Source organism: Dendropsophus ebraccatus, chromosome 14 (assembly GCF_027789765.1).
Source record: "Dendropsophus ebraccatus isolate aDenEbr1 chromosome 14, aDenEbr1.pat, whole genome shotgun sequence".
Taxonomy (NCBI): domain Eukaryota; kingdom Metazoa; phylum Chordata; class Amphibia; order Anura; family Hylidae; genus Dendropsophus; species Dendropsophus ebraccatus.
Window position 1 is genome coordinate 31,985,751 of NC_091467.1, and position 24,130 is coordinate 32,009,880.

Below are 24,130 nucleotides of genomic sequence, written 5' to 3' on the forward strand. Positions count from 1 at the left end.
CCCGAACTTTCAGAATTTGATTAGCGGTGGCTGCTGAACTTGGATAAAGCTCTAAGGCTATGTGGAAAACATGGATATAGTCATTGGCTGTATCCATGTTTTCCAGACAACCTTAAAGCTTTATCCAACTTCAGCAGCCCCCACTAATCAACTGCCGAAAGTTCGGGTTCGGATGGACCCGAACCCGGTTTGCTCATCTCTAAACTAAGCACAATGATAATAATAATCAGATATTAAGAAATGACAGACTGTGGGATAGACCACCCAACAATGATGTCTGACAGACCCCAGCAGCTTGTAACGGGGTCTGTTGGGTTCTGCTGTGCTGTCTGTCATACTGACAGGAAGTATGGCTCCGCATTCTGCACTGTTATTCCCATCAGAAATCAAAGAATTTGCAAAGCAGATACAAACACGGCCATAGCCTCATTGTTTTCTGTATCTGTTATAACTACATCGACGTCAGACGTTGTGTAGTACCGAATAAAGGTGACTGCGCTATGCAGCCTGTCTACGCAGTCAATGCTGCTGATCTACATGCCCCTGTACTACACAGGCGTCTGTATCATATTAAGAATTTAACAGCGTCTAAAAGAAGAACACGGCACTTACATAACACAGTGCCTTGCTGCAAAAGATGCAGGTTGCAGAGTCCGCATCGATCCCTAAAGCAAAATTTATGGCGTAGTGGCCCCTGTGGGAGATGTATAACGCTGGGCTCGCTGTGTGAGTCAGACCTGCAGAGCCTCATTAGACAATCAAACCAGTTAACTCAATAAGCGAGTCTTTAAGCCTCTTAAAGTGACAGCATCGGCAATCGTACTGCAGCCGCTTTATAAACACTAAAAACCAGTCAGGGTTAAAGCCATCTGGTTGTGAAGGATTCACAGACTTGTATTAACTTGTCGTATTAGGTGTCAAACAGCACCACCTAGCCAATGATCCTGCACAGAGCCGCTGAGGAGTCTGGTTCACAGGTAAAGAACAGGAAGAAGCCATTTTATCTTTTGATGACCCACATGATAAACCAATCCTACTTATTTAAAGGGAACCTGTCACCAAGAAAATGCTATCTAATCTATGGGCGCCAAGTTGTAGAGCAGGTGGAGCTGTGCGGATTGATATACATCTTTATGGGAAAAGATTCAGCAGAACTTGTAATCTCTTGATTCAAATCTCCGATCTTTCTATGCCAAGGAGTCCTGAGAACGATCCTGTCATTGAGTGACACCACCCACTTGACTCCTTAACCCAGAACGAGCAAGGAGTTACATGTTATACTAAAGTGTTTTCCTACAAAGATATATATCAATCCGCTCATTTCTTTCTGCTCTATAACATGATGCCGATAGATTAGATAGCATTGTCTTGGTAACAGGTTCCCTTTTAGAGTCCTTGTGTTTCAAATAATAACATTAATAATAATAGGCATGTATAGCTACAACTGGATAAAGTCTTCTCCACAGGGGGGTCAAAGTAAAGTGGAGGCTTCTTCACTGGGTTGTCCAAGTTTGAAAACCCATTTTGATACCCTGCACTATTAAATTCTGGATAAACAGAAGGTATCCTGTTCAGCAGTTTCTTCTAATAGTCAGTGGAGACTGGTTATAAAAGTCTATCTTATCCTAGAGGACCTGTCTTGTCCTGCATTACACAGTGCCCATTCACATCCATGGGTTGTCTATGTAATACTTTATTTCCACTGGTGGTAGCACTGCAGGAAACTAGAACACTTGCTGCGTAGCCTTCCAACACATTCCAGAAGATCACCCAGGGTGACAGAAGAGGAACACTTTTTGACAAACTGGGCGTCATCTGACCTAACAAGTAGGATTGTCCACAGAAAGAAACCCCTTCAGATCGGTTTAAAGAAATATTGGTACGCCCTTACTCCATATGCCGTTCTTCACACCATCCCCAAGTTTAGATGCTGCACATTCAATATATACCTGCAAAAGTCTTGTCTGCATTCTTCTTTCTGTTCGAAAACTGCTTCATTTCATTGGTTGACAGTGTCACCTAGGTGACACTGTCCACCAATGACCTGAAGCCATTTAAGAGCAGACACAGACAAGTTTTTTTTTTACAGGTATATATCAAATGGCACAATATGTAAACAGTCCACAGCTCCAAGATCCATAAAAAAAAATCTTGATTTATTCAAAGAGCTTTTAAAACCCCCAATGTGTTTCGGGTCTATTAAGGGGCTAGACCCCAAAATGCGTCGGTATGATTTTATTGATGTTTGTACAACAATATTGTTGTTTGCACAGAATGTTTGAATCAAGCAAGAATTTTTGGACTGTGTACTGCTTACATATTGTGATTGGCTTCATCAGGATTGAGGAGTCTACCAGTGCTCCTTATCTGAGCAACTATCTACACATATAGGACACTGTTCACATGATTAGCTGGCACGGTTATTTTTTTTGTTTCTACATTTCGAATGTGTGGCATCTAAGCTTGAGGATGGTTCAGGGAACTGCACATTGAGCAAGGGGGCTGACAGTATCACTTTAAGGAGATTAGAAGACAGGATCTGTTCTTATCAATGGGCAGTCCTGTACAATCTAGAACAGGGATGGGCAGCCTTCCGTTCTCCAGCTGTTGCAAAACTACAATTCCCGTTGCAACAGCTGGAGGTTGAAGGTTCCTTACCCCTACTCTCTAAAGTGAAGGGAGCTGAGCTGTAAAATTAGACACAGATTATGAACAAAACGGGCATAGTTTCTGGGAGAAAAGGAGATCTGAACCATTTAATATGCTCATGCACTAAGAATACGGGTATTAAAAAAACTTGAGGGGGGGGGGGGAGGTCGAGAATTTCCTTGATCGTCTCCCAGGAAATTACTAGGTAAATAATATGAAGGAAACATTTTGGTTAATGCAACTGGAATACACTGGTAAGCGCATGAGGAAGTGTGCTGTGTCCATGTGCTTCCCTGACGGGGTTAATCCTGACGTCTCGCGGGATGTTACATAATAATGACCTGTATGAGCGGCTCATCTATTATTCATGCACTCGGAGAGGAGGCATTGTCAGTGAGCCTTAATATGATCACAATGGTCTCTCAGGCTGCTCAGTACCTCTTAATAATTTAATACAAAAATATATGTGCATAATACGTGTATACAAAGGAGCTGAGATGCACAAAAAACACACGCATCTTAGAGTTTGGGTCAGGATCACTTGTAAAAACTAGACAAACCACAAACATCCTACAAGTACAAAGGAGACTACAGGAGTCTTTATGTGCAATGTGTTAGCCACAGAACAAGTGGTTATCCCATCTGGTATAAGGGTAAGATATTGTAGGGTCCAACCTTTGGAAAACCCATGGCCCTGAGAATGAGTACTGATTCATTGCTGCAGCCCCTTAACAGTCTCTCTACTTCGACATCGCTACTCGACCAGCAAAGCTATGACTACAACCATGAATCAGTGCGGTGGCCACTCTTATTCTCAGGATTGGGGAGGAAGACCCAAAGGGTGGGTCCAACTGATCATAATGTGATTGCATAGGTATTGCAGTGGCCATGCTGAGACACCAGTACCAGCGGTAAGTATAGTTTTACTTCCCTCCACAGTATCCTACTGAAGTCACATACATCTCCAGGGCTTGGATTGTCCCATGTCATACTTGGACATGTCTGACACAGAAAAGTGACATGGGAGACACAGCAAAGTGTGAATCAGGAAGTGAGCGGGGACGCAGCAGTGCCGAAATGAATATTCGGCAGATAGGAATAACCCAGTAAGTCTATGTTTACTCTTCTGTCAAGAATTCCTTTACAATGGAAGCAGAGACAGCACAGCAGTACCAGACCCATGGCATGATAAACATCAAGTGGGTCCAGCGGACCCCAATTATTTACAAGTTGTCAGGGTCTGGCATGGTGTCAGTCTTAACGGGAGGAACAACACATCGTGTTGTGCTTTTTCTTCTTATGAAACTTGACAACACCCTGAACAGAGCCGTTGGCAGTAGTGTGGACAGAGCTTATGGGTCAATTTCTGGGGCTGATTATCAGTAATTCATGTTCCCATGCACCTTAATCTGCCTCCTTATCGTCCGGTGTAAAAGAACCAGTGAAGAGCAAACTCTGATTCGTTAGCTGAGTGAATCTATTGTGCAGCCATAGGCCATATAAATTGTCATTATCAGACGCATATCTTTCTGTGTATAAACAGGGGATATGCGGTTCATTATGAATACATTACATTGAGTCTTATGAATTCTCTGCAAACAAGCGTTGATCTCGCTGATCGCAACTTGTTTGCTGTATGTAGAAGGACCCTAACAGAACAAAAGGGGAAAACAAGAAAAGCTCAAGGCAATTCATTCTGTGTTTAAAGGCTACATTTTTTTTAAATTCTTGCTCTGTACTGCTACAAAAAACATTTTCTCCATATGCCTTTTCTAAAACATTGCTTATCTTCTCTTCTGCTTCCTCCTGTTCTCAGTGAAGTCAGTCATAGAAACTGCCTGATTGTTGCATCATGTTGACTCCCCAGTACCCAAGTCCCCAGCCCTTATCTTTCTTCCCCTGAACTGGTCTTTAGTTCAAATCTGATCTAAAACAGCTTAGAAGAAAAGAACTTTATTTGAAAGGTGTCCATAGCCTCTCAAGACTGAGCACTAAGGATGAATTTACATTTGAAATACCTTAAGCAGAGATTCATCTCCATGGGGTTTGCTGTACATCTATGCATGTGCTGCATAACCCCATTTGGATGCATGGAACGGACATTTCAGTCAAGGTCTGCCACCGTGTGTACATACCCTTGTCAGACTGCTAGAAGGCGGCCCAATCTGAGCCCATGGCTCTACATCAGCACCAGGTTTATGTCTATTATTATTAATAAAGGTCAAGTACTTTGTCATCTGGAGCTCTTCTTAGAAATATGTGTTACAAGGAAATGTCCTTACCAGTTAGTTTCTTGACAGGCTGCAGTCGCACACTGATGGCTTGGTGGGTAAGCAGTGGCGAGGAGGGAAGTGAGCGGGACATGCCCTCCATCATACGTATATGTTGCATGCCCTCGTTCACAGGGAGAGGGGTAATGGAGTAATCCGGCTCAAACGCACAGTCGTTTTCAGAAGAGGAGCCACCTATTAGATACAAGCGGTAATAATTATTAGTTTCTAAGAATAGTACTCACTAACATGCATTATAACATACACAGTTGTGGGCTGATCGGTGCGGACCTCACTCCTGGGACCTCCACAGATTGCTACAATAGTCTGAATATAACCAGAGCAGGGAAACAGAGGTGCAAATAAGCCAGTGGCTTGATAGGGCTAGTCATTATGATTATGGGCATACATTTTATTTCACTAGTCCTCTCCATTTTTGTTAGCAAGCAATCGAGGCCCAATTGCCCAGGGGGCATTCCCAAGCATGGTAAAAGCCCAGGTACGTCTAACCTATGTCCTCTTTTTAACTTGGGGCTGTCAGTCAAACAGGGTAAGGCAGATGCAAGCAGGCCAAGAGGCGGAGATAAAGAGGACATGGGCTGGGATTGCCTGGGCTCCTTGAACACCCCCTGGGAACTTAAAAAAATGTATCCTCTAAATGTTTTTTTAACTGATTAGTCAGATACTAAAAACTAAAAACTGTTCATTTATTCTAATCTGTTTCTATTTTTGTACATTGTTAGGAAGACTTCCATTTTGTCTGACCTATTTTAAACAGCATTTAGTGACACGCTTTACAGCCAGCCTCATGGATATAGACGACAATAGGCAAAGTCTCTCCCCTTGAGATTAATGTGAAACATAACTAAGTGTACATTTTGACAGATCATTCCACAGGGAGCTGCTATTGTCTCTTCTATCCACTGGTGTCACATGTCACTGCAATGCTGTACAGATCACTTTACAGCCTCCTTGTATCACCACAGGCAGCAAAGGAAGTCTCAGCTTAGATTTAGCCCCAGTGGTGAGAATGAAAACGGTAAGATTTTATGATTTTATAATATAGATAGAAAACTGGAAAATGAGAAAAAAATGTTGCCAAAAATTATTTAAAAATACATTAAACATACAAACATTATTTAAACAATAAGTAATTTTCTGATAACACATTCCCTTTAAGCAGAATGTGCACAACAACAAAAGGGGCCCTACAGCTCACTGATGGAAAAGACTTTGGAGAAGAAAAGAGGTATGGCCAGAATCATGATGCCTAACCCCACCCAGCCACTGGCTTATTTACACCCCTCTTTCCTGCTGACAGGTCTGCTTTAATAGGATGGGGCTGGCCTGGAGTGTGTATACAGGGCTTGGGTCAACAGAAGTCAAATGTCACAGATTTGGGGGGCTTCTGCACCTTATATCTGGAATCTTATGTCCCTTCTCAAAAGTTACCAAGTATAATCCATGTGCCCTAGTAACTCAAAAATAAACCAACCCAAAAACCTTCTCAAAAGCACAAAAACTATAGACAATGTACCAAAAAAATGATTCATAGTTTCTTTTATTAGACAGATAAACCACCATCTGTTCCAGGAACAGTAAGAAAAGATGTTATACAGATTTTTATGGGACCACCTGCTAAATTAGCAACAATCCTGTTTGCACTAAACACACACAGTATATATTTACATTTACCACAAAAGCATCGCGCCCAGCGTATCGGGGCAGAATTGTGGGATTATTTATAAGTATACAGCCCGGGCTTCGGTTTATTGATAGCAAATAGCTACACATATGGATAGACTACAGAGGACTGTACACAAATAAGAAGTCTTATCTTTCTTCTGTGGAAGATAAGACAAGCCATTGCTATAGCAGCAGTCTGGGAACTCAGCCAAGTGCCTGGTTAATCTTCTCCTGCCATTATAACACCATCTTTACTACCAATTTTACTATTGTATTCACAAGCCTTGTATTAAAGGAAAGGCAAAATCAATGCCGTAAAATGACAGTTCTATCAGTGAGGAATTGCACACATCCAAGTTTGATTTCATAAAGACAGGGACGTGTGAGAATGTTGTCTTCAGACCTGACAATTACTGAGATCAGAGGAGACTATTGTGTGGCTACGGTACGGGGATGAGGTGGATCGTATTCAAATAGACCTTAAATACATTATACATATAGAAGTTGTTTTATTTCAGCCAATATAGTTATACTTGTAGGACTCAACATGTCATATCTATATCTATATATAAACACCAGCCAGACCACTGCTTTTAGAGCAAAGTGGTGGTCGGTAACCTAGACAATGATCTGGAAATAATTAAAGGGAAAGAGCAGTGTATCAGGAGAAGGGGGTAAGTTTGCTAAGCATATCTTGATGAGCCCTACAAGTATGTTAGTTGACAGTTGAGAAAACCCCTTAAAAAAGGATCATGTCAGAGGCTGCCAGCACAGGTATCTCCAAACAGGGCTGGCCTTAGGTGTGTGCAACTTGTGCAACCGCACAGGGTGGATCACTCCATCAATCAAAAGGGGGCACCTCTTTGTAATGTCGGACAGACCCACTGGAGGATCAGAAGAGCACTGCACTAGGTGAGTTCATTTGTTTTGTTTCTGTTGTTCTGTCGTGGAGATTACTATGGGGGAGCACAGGGGGGATTACTATGGGGGAGCACAGAGGGGGATTACTATGGGGGAGCACAGAGGGGGATTACTAAAGGGGAGCACAGAGGGGGATTACTATAGGGGAGCACAGAGGGGGATTACTATAGGGGAGCACAGAGGGGGATTACTATAGGGGAGCACAGAGGGGGATTACTATAGGGGAGCACAGAGGGGGATTACTATAGGGGAGCACAGAGGGGGATTACTATAGGGGAGCACAGAGGGGGATTACTAAAGGGGAGCACAGAGGGGGATTACTATAGGGGAGCACAGAGGGGGATTACTATAGGGGAGCACAGAGGGGGATTACTATAGGGGAGCACAGAGGGGGATTACTATAGGGGAGCACAGAGGGGGATTACTATAGGGGAGCACAGAGGGGGATTACTATAGGGGAGCACAGAGGGTGCCAAAAGCAAATTCCGTACAGGGCGCCATCTACCCTACCAATACTAGTAGACACAACTTTAGCTGGCACATCCTGGAGCATTTGAAAACACAAAGTTTGCTGTGATCTCAAATATTAGTCAGGGGAACTGAGCAGATCACAGCAAAAATCAATAGGATTCAGTGTGTTTTCCCCCCGCTTTAGGCAAGTCTGATAAAGGTCTGATGAAGCAACTCTCCAGCTTACTGTACTTCCACCAGGACTAATTCATCTACAATAGATCACAGCTATGAGGCTCATCCTCTATCCTGGCAACTGAATTATTGATGCATCGATCTGAGATCTATTATGGACTCCTGCCAATCCATGACTCTGATTAACATGCATGTGTTCAAGATGTAGGTAGAAGACAAGCTACAGCCTCCTAGATGGTTTGTGACAAGTAAATTTCACTCAAATGAAAATGTTAGGAAGGTCTGCAATAAAAATTAGATTTAGTAAAAACTAGTTTGTATCTACCATCTATGTACGATATAAAACAAGTGACAAGTACCTAAAGTGACACTAGGTGGCGGTATTGTGGAGCTTTTATGGCAGCAGCCCACAGTATATTACATACCAGCCGTACAGAGAAGTCGCTGTAAGGATCATGACATCATAGCACTTAAACGTATTAACTCGGCTGGAAACATATCAAAGATAAACCATGCGTCCTGAACTATTAACCAGTCAGGGGGCAGGGAGGCACAAGTGTATGTAATGTTATACATCTCAAGGACTAGAAACTCATCCATGCGAGCCTGTTCCAGATGAATTACTGTACCAAAGTTTTTTACCTGTTAGTTTGTAACTAGAGAAATAATATAACCTCGGACCATAGAGAGTGGCCCTATACAAATGACATAGCAAGGAAGCCTGAGAGTCCCAACAGGGTATTATATAGACTACAGAAGATATATTTATTACATAAATCTTATATTGTCTTATTTGTTTTTGATAAGACATTTTAGCAACCAAAATCTTGACGGGGTCCTATTAATATACAGGGTGGTCTAAAAGTAGGTGGACAGTATGTGTTATAGGGTTATCAAACATGGTGTAAAGTGAAACTGGCTTAGTTGCCCCTAGCAACCAATCAGATTCCACCTTTCATTCCTCACAGACTCTTTGGAAAATGAAAGGTGGAATCTGATTGGTTGCTAGGGGCAACTGAGCCATTTTCACTTTACACCATGTTTGATAAATCTCCCCCATACTGTCCACCTACTTTTGGACCACCTGTAGTTTATTTGCCCTTATTTGCCTGTCTCCTCTCTATTTGAATGACCCACATTGAGAAAAGTAGCATTTACATATATGCTATGTATCTTGCAAATCACTTGTACGTTGTCCACTTTCAGGTTTTCTACATGCAGCTCTTAAAGCCAAAGACAAAGGAATGGATCATAAAATGGAAATCTTTTTTTGATCTTGCATTAAAATGGATTTAGGCTAGGGCTGACTAAGGGTCCTATTACATGGGCCGATGGCGGCCAATCAATATTGTAAAGGAGCACCGATCTGCTAGATTTCGTTTATTGCTCGTTTACTGGGCCTATAACATGGCCTAATAATCGTTTAGCAAGGGCTACACGGACATCATTAGCGGTGTCCATGTAGCCCTTGCCCAAACAGTTAATACTTCACCTGTCCACGCGCCTGGTGTTCTCTGAATGCATCCCAGAAACGCTTGCAGTAGCTTCAGAGTGGCCTGTCTGAGCTGACAGGCCGCTCAGCCAATCACTGGTCTCGCCTGTCCCGGACAGCTCATACAGGCTACTCTGAAGCTGCAGCGTGCGCTGTCAGGACGCATTCAGAGCGCAGGAGAATACCGGGTACGTGGACAGTTGAAGTATTACCTGTTTGTTAAATTGTTGGCCGCTAATCGCTATTACACGTAGCAATGCACAGTCGGCGGCCGATGATTTTAGGCCTGGAGTCAGAGAAACGATCAGCCGATGTCTCTATTACACAGAGCGTTAATTAGCCGAATTGGCCGATTATCGTTCCGTGTAGTAGAGCCCTAAGGGTGAGTTCACACTGCATTTTAGCATTCAATTTAACATATTCGTTTTATGGAAAAAACGGATGCAATTGTGTGCCATCCATTTGGATCTGTGTTTCTATTGACTTCCATTATAAGAAAGAACAGATTGAAATATCCTTTTTTTTGTGGTTGACCACAAAATAGAAATCTCTGGCACTTTCTGATACCAGTTGATCTGAAAGAATTTTTTTTTTTTGTTGCTTGAGTACCCCTTTAAAACTTACCCTCTATGCAACAGGTTAGGTGAAAAGGTAAGTAGATGCAAAACATTCATGTGTATGGAATAGTCAAGAGAAATAACCATCCAATAGTTACTGAAAATTTGTGTCCACCTTTAGGCTATGTTCACACATCGTTGAAATGACAGCAGTCATTTTATAGCAATGGCAGTTATTTGTATAATAATGTCCGTGGTTATAAAATAATGGCAGTTATCTGTTAAATGACGGATGTCTAATAAAAACAGCCATCATTTTGACTGTGTGAACATAGCCTTAATCGTGGGATAAGATATTTAACTGAACACTGCCGACCACAAGAGTGCAAACAACTCAATGAATTACTTCAGCTACTGGCTGCAGCTTTAAAGTTAAAGGAGTTATCCAGCGCTACAAAAACATGGCCACCTTTCCCCCTCTCTTGTCTCCAGATTGGGTGAGGTTTCAAACTCAGTTCCATTGAAGTAAATGGAGTTTAATTGCAAACCACAACTGACCTGGAGACAAGAGAGGGGGAAAAGTAGCCATGTTTTTGTAGCGCTGGATAACCCCTTTAAGGGTGCGTTCACACCTACAGGATCTGCAGCAGATCTGCAGCAGATTTGATGCTGTGTTCAGTTATTTAAATGAAATCTGCTGCAGAAAATCAGCTGCAGATCCTGTAGGTGTGAACACACCATAAAGCTATGTTCACATAAGTCTTGGTCCTGTCTGTCTACCTGCAAAAAACAGCTCTTAAAAAAATACAATGTGCACAGCCATTAAATTAATTTTAAAAAAGAAGCTTTTGTGATAAAACAGCTAAATAATGGATTTTTTTGGTACAAAAGACAGGAGGGAAAGAAACAAACAATGTTTGAACACAACCTTTGATTTGTAAAATTTAGCTGTGAGTCTCACTGTAGCCTCAGGCTTAAAGGTGTATTCCCATTTTAAACATTAGTGACCCCACAAGTGCCTTTAATCCTCTACAAAATTCACCGGGGAGAGCGGCCGCTGGTAAACCGCTCACTACACAGTCTTCAATAAAATGTCGTCCAAACGAGAACACTGGTCAAATCAGGGCAAAGTACATCCCAATGGGAAAACGTGGCTGGTAATGAAGACTAATGGCATCAATCTGTGCAGCTGTAAGACTGTGACAAAAGAAAATGTTCCTCTGAATGTGGAAGGTGAATCACATTTTTTTTTGTTGCTGTATCTTATTTACATGTGGAGAAAATTGAATTTTGGGGGGGAGGGAGGAATTTATTTATTTTGTTTTCCTTTTAGTTGTTCCAACAACATAAGTTTCCAGATCCATATAGCAGTACGGCAGTGCCTTCAGTCAGACGCCTTGAAATTCCTGGAGAGGCCTGGCTGGGATTACATTTCAGTATTGCTGCATGAAATATATCTGGTAGAAGGGTAACCCAATTAGTGCGAGTCTCTGGATGATGGATGAGGAGACAGAGGACAGTCTAGGATTGCACTGAATGATCACAGCCACTGTGTCTATTAACCTCAGTAATACATTGGGGCATCCCTAGGCGTGACTAGGGATTTGGAAGTACTGTTGTTCATATAGGGAATGGCCACACAGCTAAGGGACTGAGCCTTCCTGTTTACACAGGGAAATATGCAGCCTAGAAAATAAACGGACTGCACAACCCCTGATGAAGGGGGCATAGTACATAGGTGTAGAGTATACTATGAAAATGATGCTGTATAGTTACATACAAAAATTGAAATAAATAATAAAAATATGATACATTTCCTTTAAAGAGATTATCTAGGTCTAGAAAAACATGTCCGCTTTCTTCCAGAAACAGCACTTCTCCTGTCCTCAGTTTGGTATAGGTCTGAACTTCTAAATAGACTCTTATGGTTTCTAGTCTGTAATCATAAAGACACCTAGGTCTGCATAAAAGATGTATACACAATTAAAGGGAACCTGTCACCCGGCATTCCGACGCTGAGCCCGCCCAGCCTCCGGTGCAGCCCCGGATACTTACCCTTTGCTGCTAGTCCCGCTCCTGGACCCGGGATGGAGATATCGGCGTCGGCAGCCGTGCGCGCGTGCTCCAGAGATGGGTCCGACGCCCATAGAGAATGACAGCTCGAGTCATTCTCTATGAGCATCGGACTCATCTAATGTAATTTGCATACAGCACGCGCTCACCTTCCAGCGCCGATATCTCCGTCCGGGGACCAGCTCCAGGAGAGGGACTTACAGCAAAGGGTAAGCATCCGGGGCTGCACCTCTGCTAATTCTGGGCTTAGTAGTCATGGGGGTGGTCCTACTCCGTGACTGACAGCTCTCTCTGTACTTATAGAAAGAGCTGTCAGTCAACAAGTAGGGCCGCCCACTGGACTACTTAGCACAGAATGAGCAGATATTTCAATAAATAAAGAACAAGTTAGCCTGAAATATTTCCCATAAAACTATATCTGTCTGCTCTTCTCTTCCTGCTCCATAACATTATTGCCAATGTGAATGATGGCTGACCTCAGGGAGACCAACCAAAACACTGTGGAGACACCATCACGTGTTTCTCAACGTCAGTGAATCTAGGAACATTGCCCCTTGGGGAATTCAAATATGCAAAAATACTGCAAAGACACCATCACGTGTTTCTCAACGTCAGTGAGCTATTCAGACCTTGAGCTAGCCTGACACATAGAAACATGTGATGGTGTCTCCACAGTATTTTTGCATATATGATTTCCCAGAGGGCAATGTTCCTAGATCCACTGACATAGAGAAACACATGATGGTGTCTCCGCAGTGTTTTGGTTGACATCCCTGAGGTCAACCATCATTCTCTTGTATGCACTTACTAGGCTTTGCTCCCTTTAGCCAGAATCCTACACCACACTGATGAGAGGCAAATACCCCGAAACAGCTGTCTGTGAATGGATACCCTGCTGGGGTATTTCACAAGTTATTTTTTTATGGTGTCCCCGCAGTATTTGTTGCATACAGTATTTTCAATGTGACTGGTTCTCAAAAATGACAACTTATCACCTATCCACATAAGTAAGTAATTGGTAGGGCTCTGACTGTTGGGGCTCCCAATGACTATTATGGGACTGCGGAAGTTAACGGAGCACTGCACTCTCAGTCCCATAGTTTAGATGCACTGAAGCAATAGAAATGTTTGCAGAGGTGTATAAACCCATTAGGGGAATAAAGAAAATGGAAGAGAAAATGAAGAGACAGATAATGGGGAAGACAAGGGAGAGGGAGAAGGGTAAAATGTTAGTTTTGTAGATGACAAATATTAGAATATGATTACGTCGCCCGTTCTGTTCATGAGGGAGGCTGTAAGTGGGTGTGCTAAATCTGTCATTCGTCAGTAGTTCACATGCATCATTTCAGGGGGGAAAAAAATGCAGACTGTGATCTGTCATACAGTGCCAAGTGAATAAGGTCCTCGACTTGCTTACCTTGTGAAGCCCGGCCGTGGCGGGAGTCTACACTGTGCTGCCTTCGCTCTTGTGGCTCCTCATTCCCCCCATCTGGAATAGAAGGGGAAAAAAGTCAGTGAATGAGACATAACTCTTCCTCCGAAAATACAGACACGTAATGCCGTGAATTACACGAACTGGAAATGTGAAACCAACTTGTATCTACTATTACTCAATATAAACTGGTTCTGGATCAACAAACTGAGGAGCATGTTCAGACACCTCTGATGATCTATTAGCTAGCACTACGGAAGATTCAGGTCAAGAACGTCTTCAGCAAACAGGAAGGGAACGCGGAGACTCTATAAACTGTACATCAAAGGGCCGACGTGCTTCCTGGCTTGATTGGAACAATATACAACCTTTTTTAGATCAAGAACAAGGGCAATGAAAAACATATTGAACCATAAGACTCAGTGATCAGGTATAAACACTAGCTCAGCTCTCCACATCAATGTGCTTCAAGTCATTCGTCCTCCTGGAAGGTCAAACGCAAAGTTGTGCCAGCCATAAAGTAATCCGGTCCACAACCTGTTTGCACAAAACTTCAATACCAAACAAAAAGTTAATAATTACAATGGACAGGGCAGTATTATAGATCAGCCAGGCGAATATCAGGAGTATTTGCTGCATTGCTGCTCAGTAATAAAAAGGTTAATGCCCCTTTCTTTACAAAAACAGCAGCGATAAACTTAAGAGCCTGGCAGGCGGTGGGGCGAGGGCTGATTGATAGCCTGACATCATGTCTATACACAGAAACTCTGCACTGCAGTCTGCTTAATCTATTCTGCTGCTGCAGTTTCCTCTATGTTAAAATGGGAAAGAAACTGAATGAAACACAGACGTGTCCACAAGTACAACTGTATGTCTAGTAACCCAAACTGACGGCATCATCGGGACCTATGACACTGCCAGTTATAGTCATACTGGGTCATAATACGTAGCATGGATGCGTTAATATGGCTGGATTACATTCATATAAAATATCAATAATGCTGCGGATATGTGCACAGTAAAAGAACTCGCTCTACAGTGGCACCTACAAGAGGAAGCTTTCCTTAAATCCCTAATACACAGGGCAATTATTGAACATGGCTTAGAATGACTGTAATAATAAGCACCAATCAGTAAGCTCATTTGTAGCAGCCAATTGAGCGTTCCTTGCTAACAATAACTGTCCTATGTAAGACAACCTTAAAGGGGAATTCCACTCAAACATAATTATTCATATGTTGCTGCTCATGGTGAGACTAACAATTCATTCCATATTTGTTATTATCTAATCAGTTTCCTCCCCCAGTTCTGAGCTGCTGCTTTCTGCACAAAAACTGTGTGTCAGATTTTCTCTCCACCCCCAGCCTCCTCTGAGACAGCTCATGTAAACAAATCCCAGGCTGGCTGTATATGTAAATTTGTTGCTTCTTTGTCATTCTGGTAGGGTTATTCTAAGGTCAAGTTGCTGATGAACCCAATATGATTAATCCTCCTGTCTCCTGAGAAGGGGGGAGACTGACAGAGCAGAAAGCAGCAGCTCAGAACTGGAGGAAGGGGACTGAATACATGCTATAGTATGAAATGAATTGTTAGTCTCACCACGTGCAGCAACATAATATCCCTTTAAAGTCCTAGTAAATAAAGTGTGGTAAACCTGACTCCTTCCTCAAATAAACTGAAGGCTATTAGTGGAAGGAATCTCCTGGGCTTTATTGCAAACTCTGTAAGAGAGTCCCACCTACCATGAGTACCTTGGTGCACAAAAGGCACCAGCTCACTGACTGTGTTTGAAAACTTTCATCTATATTTTGCCACTCCATTGTGTCATGCCTTGCCAGCCACTTTTAACCAGTGAGTATAACAAAGGTGCAAACCATGCCACCACTTATTTCTCCTTTCGCGGATTAGCTGGAAAACACTAAACTGATCCGGTACAGACTACTCAGTGACTAGTATTTAGGTGATCCCAGATCAAAAACTGGTTGACACTGGACCATCTACATTTGAGTGACTGGAATTCATGAGTTTAAATAATAGGGAAAATGCAGATTTCCATTGGGGCTTCAGATACTTTAATACTGTACCTGTAAAACAGGATCTGCTCTCCCTTTTTCACCCCACCAAAAAAGAGACTTTCAGGTGAATTTTACCACTGATCCTGGTAACATTGTATGGCTATAGGGGGAGAAATGATGGTCTGCTATTCATTGTGCTATGGGCACATTCCAAACGCATATGTAGAAACAAAGCATCATGGTTTGTGGTTGATATTGCAGCTTGGACCCATTGGCTTGAATAGGCCTTCATATGATATGGGTTGTACTGCACTACCTGACAAAGGAGAGGAATGGTGCCCTCTCAGGAGCACGGGGCAGGGCACAGAGCCTACTCCTATTCCTTTAAATTCTTAGGTCACTGACAGATAAAAAGAACAGTGTAAGAATGTTTAACCCAGAGGCCGTAAAAGAAATGCTAGATTATAACACAAATACTAGCGCACAAAAAATTAAAGACATCTGAAAAACGCCAAGAAAATGGTAATGAATACGTGTTCTGCTGTGGAATTTCTATGGCTGCATATTCATGAGCTGTAATAAGATTTACATGCTACGTCTTGCTCTGTGATTTTAGTACAAAATTGCAGAGTAAAGAGAAAGGAGGCGCAGATGGGGAGCGATCGTCTCACAGGAGCGTAAAGAGCACCGAGGTCGCATATTTAAAAATTAAACAAGTGGCTATTTCTTAGCATACAGCCTCCCCAGCGGCGTCCCGCTTAACCTTCAGACTTGTAGAAGGTGCTGTGTCTCCTCTGTTTACATGCAAACAGTAACCAATATTGAAGTATGACAACCGGCTGGGGCTGTGTACATAAAACATGTATGAATAGAACACATGCTTCAGCTGACGGGGGTGGGAGTCACAAGAGTTCTTTTACCAAGCAGATTTTATGAAATTCTATTTACTGGATTCAAAAAAGTGATTTTTTTTTTCCCCCTAATTAAAAAATTACTAGTCATAGTCTTGTATGAAGGTATTGGTTTAAAAATAACCCAGCTATTATAACCATGGGGAAATACAGCTAGCCATACATGCAGTGACTCATGGCGGGGTCCAAAGCCTTTATGGTATCCATATGAGTAATAGGACATATGGAAAGGGGTTGTTGTGATGAGAAAACCCTTTAACATTCCACGCTTCTTCTTCTAAGTTATCTTTGTCTTTCATGTGGGTAACAGATACATGAACCTCAGAAACACATTCTGTCCATCAAAAAAGATGGACAGCACCACTAAACACATTATAAGGCAATGGTGTCCGGCTTTCCATCATTCGTTCTTCTGTTTCTATGAGGGAGCAGATAAACTGAATTGATGATGTGGATGTGAACAGGTTCATATTTTCATCAGTTCACATCCCACATAAAGACAAATGCTAGTGTCAATGTGAACTTACTTGCTAACTTAAAGGGTCTGTTTAGGATTTAAAAAAAAAATCATGGTCTTTTCCTTCAAAAATAGCACCAGATTTTATTTCAGGTTGTATTGCAGATCAGCTCTCCTCACTTCAATTGAGCTGCCATACCACATACAAATGTAGGATGAGAAGGGTGCAGTTTCTGGAAGAAATCATAGAGCGCCCCTTTAATTTAGTTAAGGGCACTGCCTTAAAGCCCTAATGTGAACTGAGACCTTCCAACTCTCTGCCGACAGATATAGAACGTGTTAGGATTTCAACTGTCTGATCCTTTTGTTCTTAGAGAGATAAGCCGCAGCCAGAGGAGTCTCTTTATTCAGAACATGTTAAAGGGGTATTTCGGTCAAATAAGATTTATTATAATTACAAAGTTACATTAGTTGTAATTGTAAGTTACTACCAGTTTTGCGGTGTTCCGCCGAACTGGTACTGCACTTACCCCTAGAAGAGGAAGAAAACGCCTGAAAAGCGATCCTCCTCGTCTCCGGCTCCTTTCACACAGGTAGAACAAAAGGTCACTGGATATTCGAAAGGTTACAATATAACAAGCCCAATCCTTCTTTAACATTAAGTGGTCTCCATATAAATTATATTGACAAGCCACAGATAACCTAAGCCACACTTGTGTAATCATAGATAAGCAGTGGGGGTGCCGCGATAGGAGATCTGGACTCCACCAAAAGTGATCCAACCATAAGTGTAGTTCTTGTTAGGAAAAACGTAATAAGGCAGGAAAAACTTTTTATCTTCCAGTTTGGACGGGACAAAAGGAAGGAAAGTGATGGAAATTTGTCACATGAATACAGGAAACATTTCTTAGAAAGTCCACAGAATCCAAAGTTCATGCCCTGAGTTTGGATTAGTGATAGGGATCATGGCAGCCGCCCAACAGGAGAAATACAAAAACACCATTGAAGTTATCACAGGAGAAAAATCAAAAAAGAGCATTTACTCAAAGGGGTATTTTGCTCAATCATAACTTTTCATATGTCGCTGCCCATGGAGAAACTAACAATTCCTTACATAATAGTTATTATCGTATCAGTCTCCTTCTCCCAGTCCTGAGCTGCTGCTTTCTGCTGAAGACACAAAAATCTGTGTGTGAGCTTTTCTCTACGTCTCCCCCTTCTCCCCACTTCCGTTCAAGACAGCTGATGTAAACAAGTCTTTGGCAGGCTGTGTCTGAAACTTTGTAACTTCTTTGTAATGTTGGGAGGTATAATCTGAGATCAAGTTGCTGATAAACTCACTGTGATTTATCTCCTGGCATTAGAACATTGCAGATTGGGCCTCTATCCATCAGTTGTCTCAGAAGGGAAGAGGCGGAGACAAAGAAAAGCTCTCACACAGTTTTTTTGTCTTCAGCAGAAAGCAGCAGCTGAGAACTGGGGGAAGGAGACTCAATAGATAATAACAAGTATGGAATAAATTGTAAGTCTCGCCATAAGCAGCAACATATGAAAAGTTATGTTTGAGCGGAATACCCCTTTAATGTAAATATGGATCATCAGTCTGTTACTGCAATACATTCTACACTCACCGGCCACTTTATTAGGTACACCTGTCCAATTGCACGTTACCACTTAATTTCTAATCAGCCAATCACATGGCGGCAACTCAGTGCATTTAGGCATGTAGACATGGTCAAGACAATCTCCTGCAGTTCAAACCGAGCATCAATATGGGGAAGAAAGGTGATTTGAGTGCCTTTGAACGTGGCATGGTTGTTGGTGCCAGAAGGGCTGGTCTGAGTATTTCAGAAACTGCTGATCTACTGGGATTTTCACGCACAACCATCTCTAGGGTTTACAGAGAATGGTCCGAAAAAGAAAAAACATCCAGTGAGCGGCAGTTCTGTGGGCGGAAATGCCTTGTTGATGCCAGAGGTCAGAGGAGAATGGGCAGACTGGTTCGAGCTGATAGAAAGGCAACAGTGACTCAAATAGCCAACCGTTACAACCAAGGTAGGCAGAAGAGCATCTCTGAACACACAGTACGTCCAACTTTGAGGCAGATGGGCTACAGCAGCAGAAGACCACACCGGGTGCCACTCCTTTCAGCTAAGAACAGGAAACTGAGGCTACAATTTGCACAAGCTCATCGAAATTGGACAGTAGAAGATTGGAAAAACGTCGCCTGGTCTGATGAGTCTCGATTTCTGCTGCGACATTCGGATGGTAGGGTCAGAATTTGGCGTCAACAACATGAAAGCATGGATCCATCCTGCCTTGTATCAACGGTTCAGGCTGGTGGTGGTGGTGTCATGGTGTGGGGAATATTTTCTCGGCACTCTTTGGGCCCCTTGGTACCAATTGAGCATCGTTGCAACGCCACAGCCTACCTGAGAATTGTTGCTGACCATGTCCATCCCTTTATGACCACAATGTACCCAACATCTGATGGCTACTTTCAGCAGGATAATGCGCCATGTCATAAAGCTAGAATCATCTCAGACTGGTTTCTTGAACATGACAATGAGTTCACTGTACTCAAATGGCCTCCACAGTCACCAGATCTCAATCCAATAGAGCATCTTTGGGATGTGGTGGAACGGGAGATTCGCATCATGGATGTGCAGCCGACAAATCTGCGGCAACTGTGTGATGCCATCATGTCAATATGGACCAAAATCTCTGAGGAATGCTTTCAGCACCTTGTTAAATCTATGCCACCAAGAATTGAGGCAGTTCTGAAGGCAAAAGGGGGTCCAACCCGTTACTAGCATGGTGTACCTAATAAAGTGGCCGGTGAGTGTATGTCATGTCAGGAGGTATCTAAAAGGTTTTTTTTTAACAAAGAGAAAACATACATATATAGCTTTCACTGTCCGTGAAAGGGGGACTGACTTGGCACTTTCAAGGGGTTGTACAGGATTAGAGAAACATGGCTGCTCTCTTGCAGGTAACGTCACCCTGGGTGGGCTGCAGCTGTTGCTCTCTCCACGTTCTGCACCCGTTAGGAGCGGCTCTCAAGCATCAGCGCCTGCGAGTCAGCACAGCCATTAATAATTCATTACTAAACTGTCACTAATTTGCTCTCTTGCTCCAGTTTGATGTGTTTTTCTGGAGCCTGCCAGTTCTCTTTAAGGAGCAGAAATGATATGAAGTGTAATCCTTTTCATCAACAGAGTCTTTTCAGGACAGGCTGGGCAGCAATCGGGATTTGACACTGTATAGAACAGAACAAACATCCCACTTATGATCTAGCTTTCTACCCTATGGGACTGTAAAGGCACAAATCTATAATAAACACAGAGCGCTCCCACCTTCCAAGTGGCACTACCACACTGACGGCCCGATGGCATAGGATATCTGACACTGTGCTCACTCCCGTCACATTTATAACAATTCTCACCCTAACCCATAACGTCAGCAGGTGAATATCCGATAAGCCCCATAGGATTGACACTTCCCTTAAACCCTTTAAGTCATGGTTTAGCAGCAGACAAGAATAAAGCGGAAGAACTGAGTTCTATTTATACACCCCTCTGTAAATGCTACACATAATATGAACAGAGAACAACTCACATATCCTTTACCCCTGTGAGCTCCACAATGGAACCTATACTGGAGATGTATGTGCACTGTAACATCACCATATAGAACACATCAAAAACCCAATGCTGCAGTCATATGAAGGTCTGTCTGGTAAGCAATTATGACACTCCCATGTATAGCTAAAACCCTAACATAACTAGAAGGCATCACTAAACACTCAGTGAGATTTTCAGATTTGATCAGGGGCCGGCACAGTATATGGGTCTCAACAAAGACCTCCCCTTTTATAGTGTGGCCAGGGGGTTGACAGTCTGATCACCCAGCTCCTGGCACACAGTTAATATTACTGGGGAAGTTGGAGCTAGACAGGCATTTTCATGCAGTATTTGGCCATGAATAAGAACTTTTACGAGTGTGAAACAGGTCGGCATTTTATTTGTGTTTTAATACATATACCACAATCATGTGCCATGTGCTTTAATACGAACTAATAAAAAAACTATTCCCTGCAGGCCACACATAATTACATGACTGTCATACTGATCATACCAGATGAACGGCCATTCATTTGGTACATGGCTCAAGTCTGCTGAATTGGGAGCCACTTGCACAGAGGAGGATAGTGTTGAACAAACCAGTCAAACTGTTCGGGTTCGGCAGTGCTCTCAGAACCCAAATGCTTAGCAATTGATTCCCCGCGGCTGCAGAAGTTTGATGTTGCCCTAGAGAGTCCTGAAAAACATGGATATAGCTATATGATATATTCACGTTTTCCTGGCAGCAGTAGGGTGGCATCCAACTTCTGCAGCCGTGGGGAAGCAAACACTGAACATTCGGTTCGGAGAACACTGCCGAAACCAAACAGTTAGACTAAAGAAGGACAGATGTCCCATAAAGCACCTCCTAAGCTCAGTCTATGCAACCTATAAGACAGGTCTATCTTATATGGTACCTGGAATTATGGTGCCGACTGTCTCCCCTACAAGAAAAATAGCTGCACCATGGATGACAAAAAAGTGCAAAAAGTATATCTGAAGAGAGCCTTATGGCTGTCAAGGTCATTGGTGGTCCCTGGGCCCCCCTGTATACTGGGCCCCTATATAGAGTAGCTCCACAAATGATTTATGCCAGTACCGTATTAGATGCTACAGACCCAACAGTAGGAGTGATATACATGTACACCTTTTATCAATACGACCTCCCCTCTGACCTGAGTTATAGGTAATGGAATGAACAGATCTTAATAGGAGGATGATGTCAGCTGAGCTGACACCGGCTCTGAGATTAGAGCAGGTTTATTTTTATACCATTTCTAAAGTGATTTAGCAGTGAAATATGATGTGAGAAGAGGCTTCTACGCTCACACCTTCATCTATGTAAGTGGCACAATGAAACAAACAGCACGGTGGAAGAGATGAAGGCTCCTCTCCAACAATGTATGTGGTCAGAGATGACACAACGCCTTCCAGGTTTAGGTTACTGTTGATTTCATGTGTTTCTGCAGGCATTTCTGGCTCCCTATGCGTTCTACCTGAACTACCTAATACATCTGGATTTATGCCAAACCACTACGGACCCACAACTTGTGTAAAGTCTTCAAGGCAAAGCGCTAGAAACTTTTTTTTTGCAAGATCAGCGTGTTGGCAAGGAACGACAGCCCCTTTTCCTGGAACGACAAGGACCACATGAAGGAAAGAGAACGAGACGAGCTTAACTGAACCATATAAACTAATCCTGAGCCTGCAGCGAGTGACTAAGCAGTTTGTGTAAGGTCTGCGGAGGAAACAAAGAGTCCTCTCTTCCCCCCTTTTCGTGTTCTGCCACCTTATCCAGAGGCGAAGATGAGGTGAGGTTTTACGCAAGTTACAGCTCAGCTCTCGCAGCAGCCCAACAATATGCAACATTGAACCTGAGGAGGAACCGGCTACAGACAGGAAGTGACTTGCAGATTGGCCGTGCTGGGAGAACAAAGAGCTCAGCGATGGTGGTATCATACTTCTCCATAGACTCTCTACAAGTATACAGGCCGGGTATTCTGCATATAAGACCATTTCTGGCTCTAGATTGGGCTCTGGTCTTGGTTGTTCATTCATAATATAAAAATCAATAAAAATTATCATATCTTCCAGACACCTGAATCTGCAGCCATCATCACATTGCAGCATTTATTAATCATCTGATACGTATCTGCCGCTCAGGCCCCGAAGCTGAAGACTTCAGATCGATTCAAGACATTCCCACATGTTTAACAGACAATCCAGAGAGATGTAGTGGAGCCAAGAAACACCTCTGCTGCTCCGGATAATGTCTTTGACTAATGTCGTCTATACATAATCCATAAACAAGAAAAATTCTATAAACCTTGTGCCTGGCAGAGCCTCTATGACAGCACAAAGAAGCTGTATGGTCTTGGTACACTGTCGGTGCTTAAAGGCATGAGCTTCCCAACAGATGATGTTGGGGTAAAGATACACTTTAAATTTCAGATAAGGTGTTAACAGGAGATGTCTGGCAGTGGCTCACTCTTATATGGGCAGAATAGGAGAGACAACTGTATGCTGAACACATATTACAGCTGTCTTGCAGTGGCTCACCCTTCCTCTCCCCAAACGAAATACATTCTTATGTATGGGCAGAATAGGAGAGACAGCTGTTTGCTGAACACATATTACAGCTACCTTAAAGGGTTTATCTAGTGCTACAAAAACATGGCTACTTTCTTTCAGAGACAACACCCCTCTTGTCTCCAGTTCAGGTGCAGTTTCCAATTAAGCTCCATTCACTTCAATGGAACTGAGCAGCAAAACCCCGGCCAAGCTGGAGACAAGAGTGGGGCTGTCTCTGGAAGAAAGTGGCCATGTTTTTGTAGCACTGGATAATCCCTTTAAGGGCCTTTTATATGGGCCGATTATAGAAAACTGACAGTACACATATAAACATATACATATCTGTGCTGTTAGTTTCCTGGGCTGCATGAACGATAGAAGGTTTTTTCATGCAGCCCACCTGCTCGATTTCTCTTGCCATGTAACTGCACAGCAAACAGGCCACCAATCTCGCTGATTGGTGCTTGTTTGCAGCCCCCAGGGTCAAGAAATATCTACGTCTAAAAGGAGCCTAAACCATTAGGCTAGCCATGCAGATCAGATAGCTGTAAGTTACTCACTTGGCTGACAGCTAGTCCCAAATCCCATACACATGCACTTGTTCTCAGAGGAAAGAGAGGAATTAGCTGCTGCAAGACACCTCTGGTGACAGCTTTATTTCCTTAAGAACAAAAAGAACATGCCCCATTCTATCCCCTCCCCCTTCAGAAGTCATATGAGGAGAAAGTCGTGGGCCCTTATCCACGTAAGATATATAGTCAGATGATAGGCTTGGCTCTGTATGTTCTTACATATATGGAAACATTTATAACCAACTAAACATTAGCA

General features: G+C 42.8%; 1 protein-coding gene across 5 annotated transcripts in view; it reads right to left on the reverse strand.

Moving 5' to 3' along the window:
- Positions 1 to 24,130, reverse strand: part of TANC2 (tetratricopeptide repeat, ankyrin repeat and coiled-coil containing 2) — a 355,778-nt gene that overhangs the window by 94,021 nt on the left and 237,627 nt on the right. For all 5 annotated transcript variants that reach the window (XM_069953551.1, XM_069953549.1, XM_069953550.1 and 2 more), the window contains 2 exons: positions 13,711 to 13,782; positions 4,932 to 5,114 (listed from right to left, as the gene is read on the reverse strand). In XM_069953551.1, the coding sequence (XP_069809652.1) occupies positions 4,932 to 5,114; positions 13,711 to 13,782 (255 nt within the window). The remainder of the gene's footprint in view (positions 1 to 4,931; positions 5,115 to 13,710; positions 13,783 to 24,130) is intronic.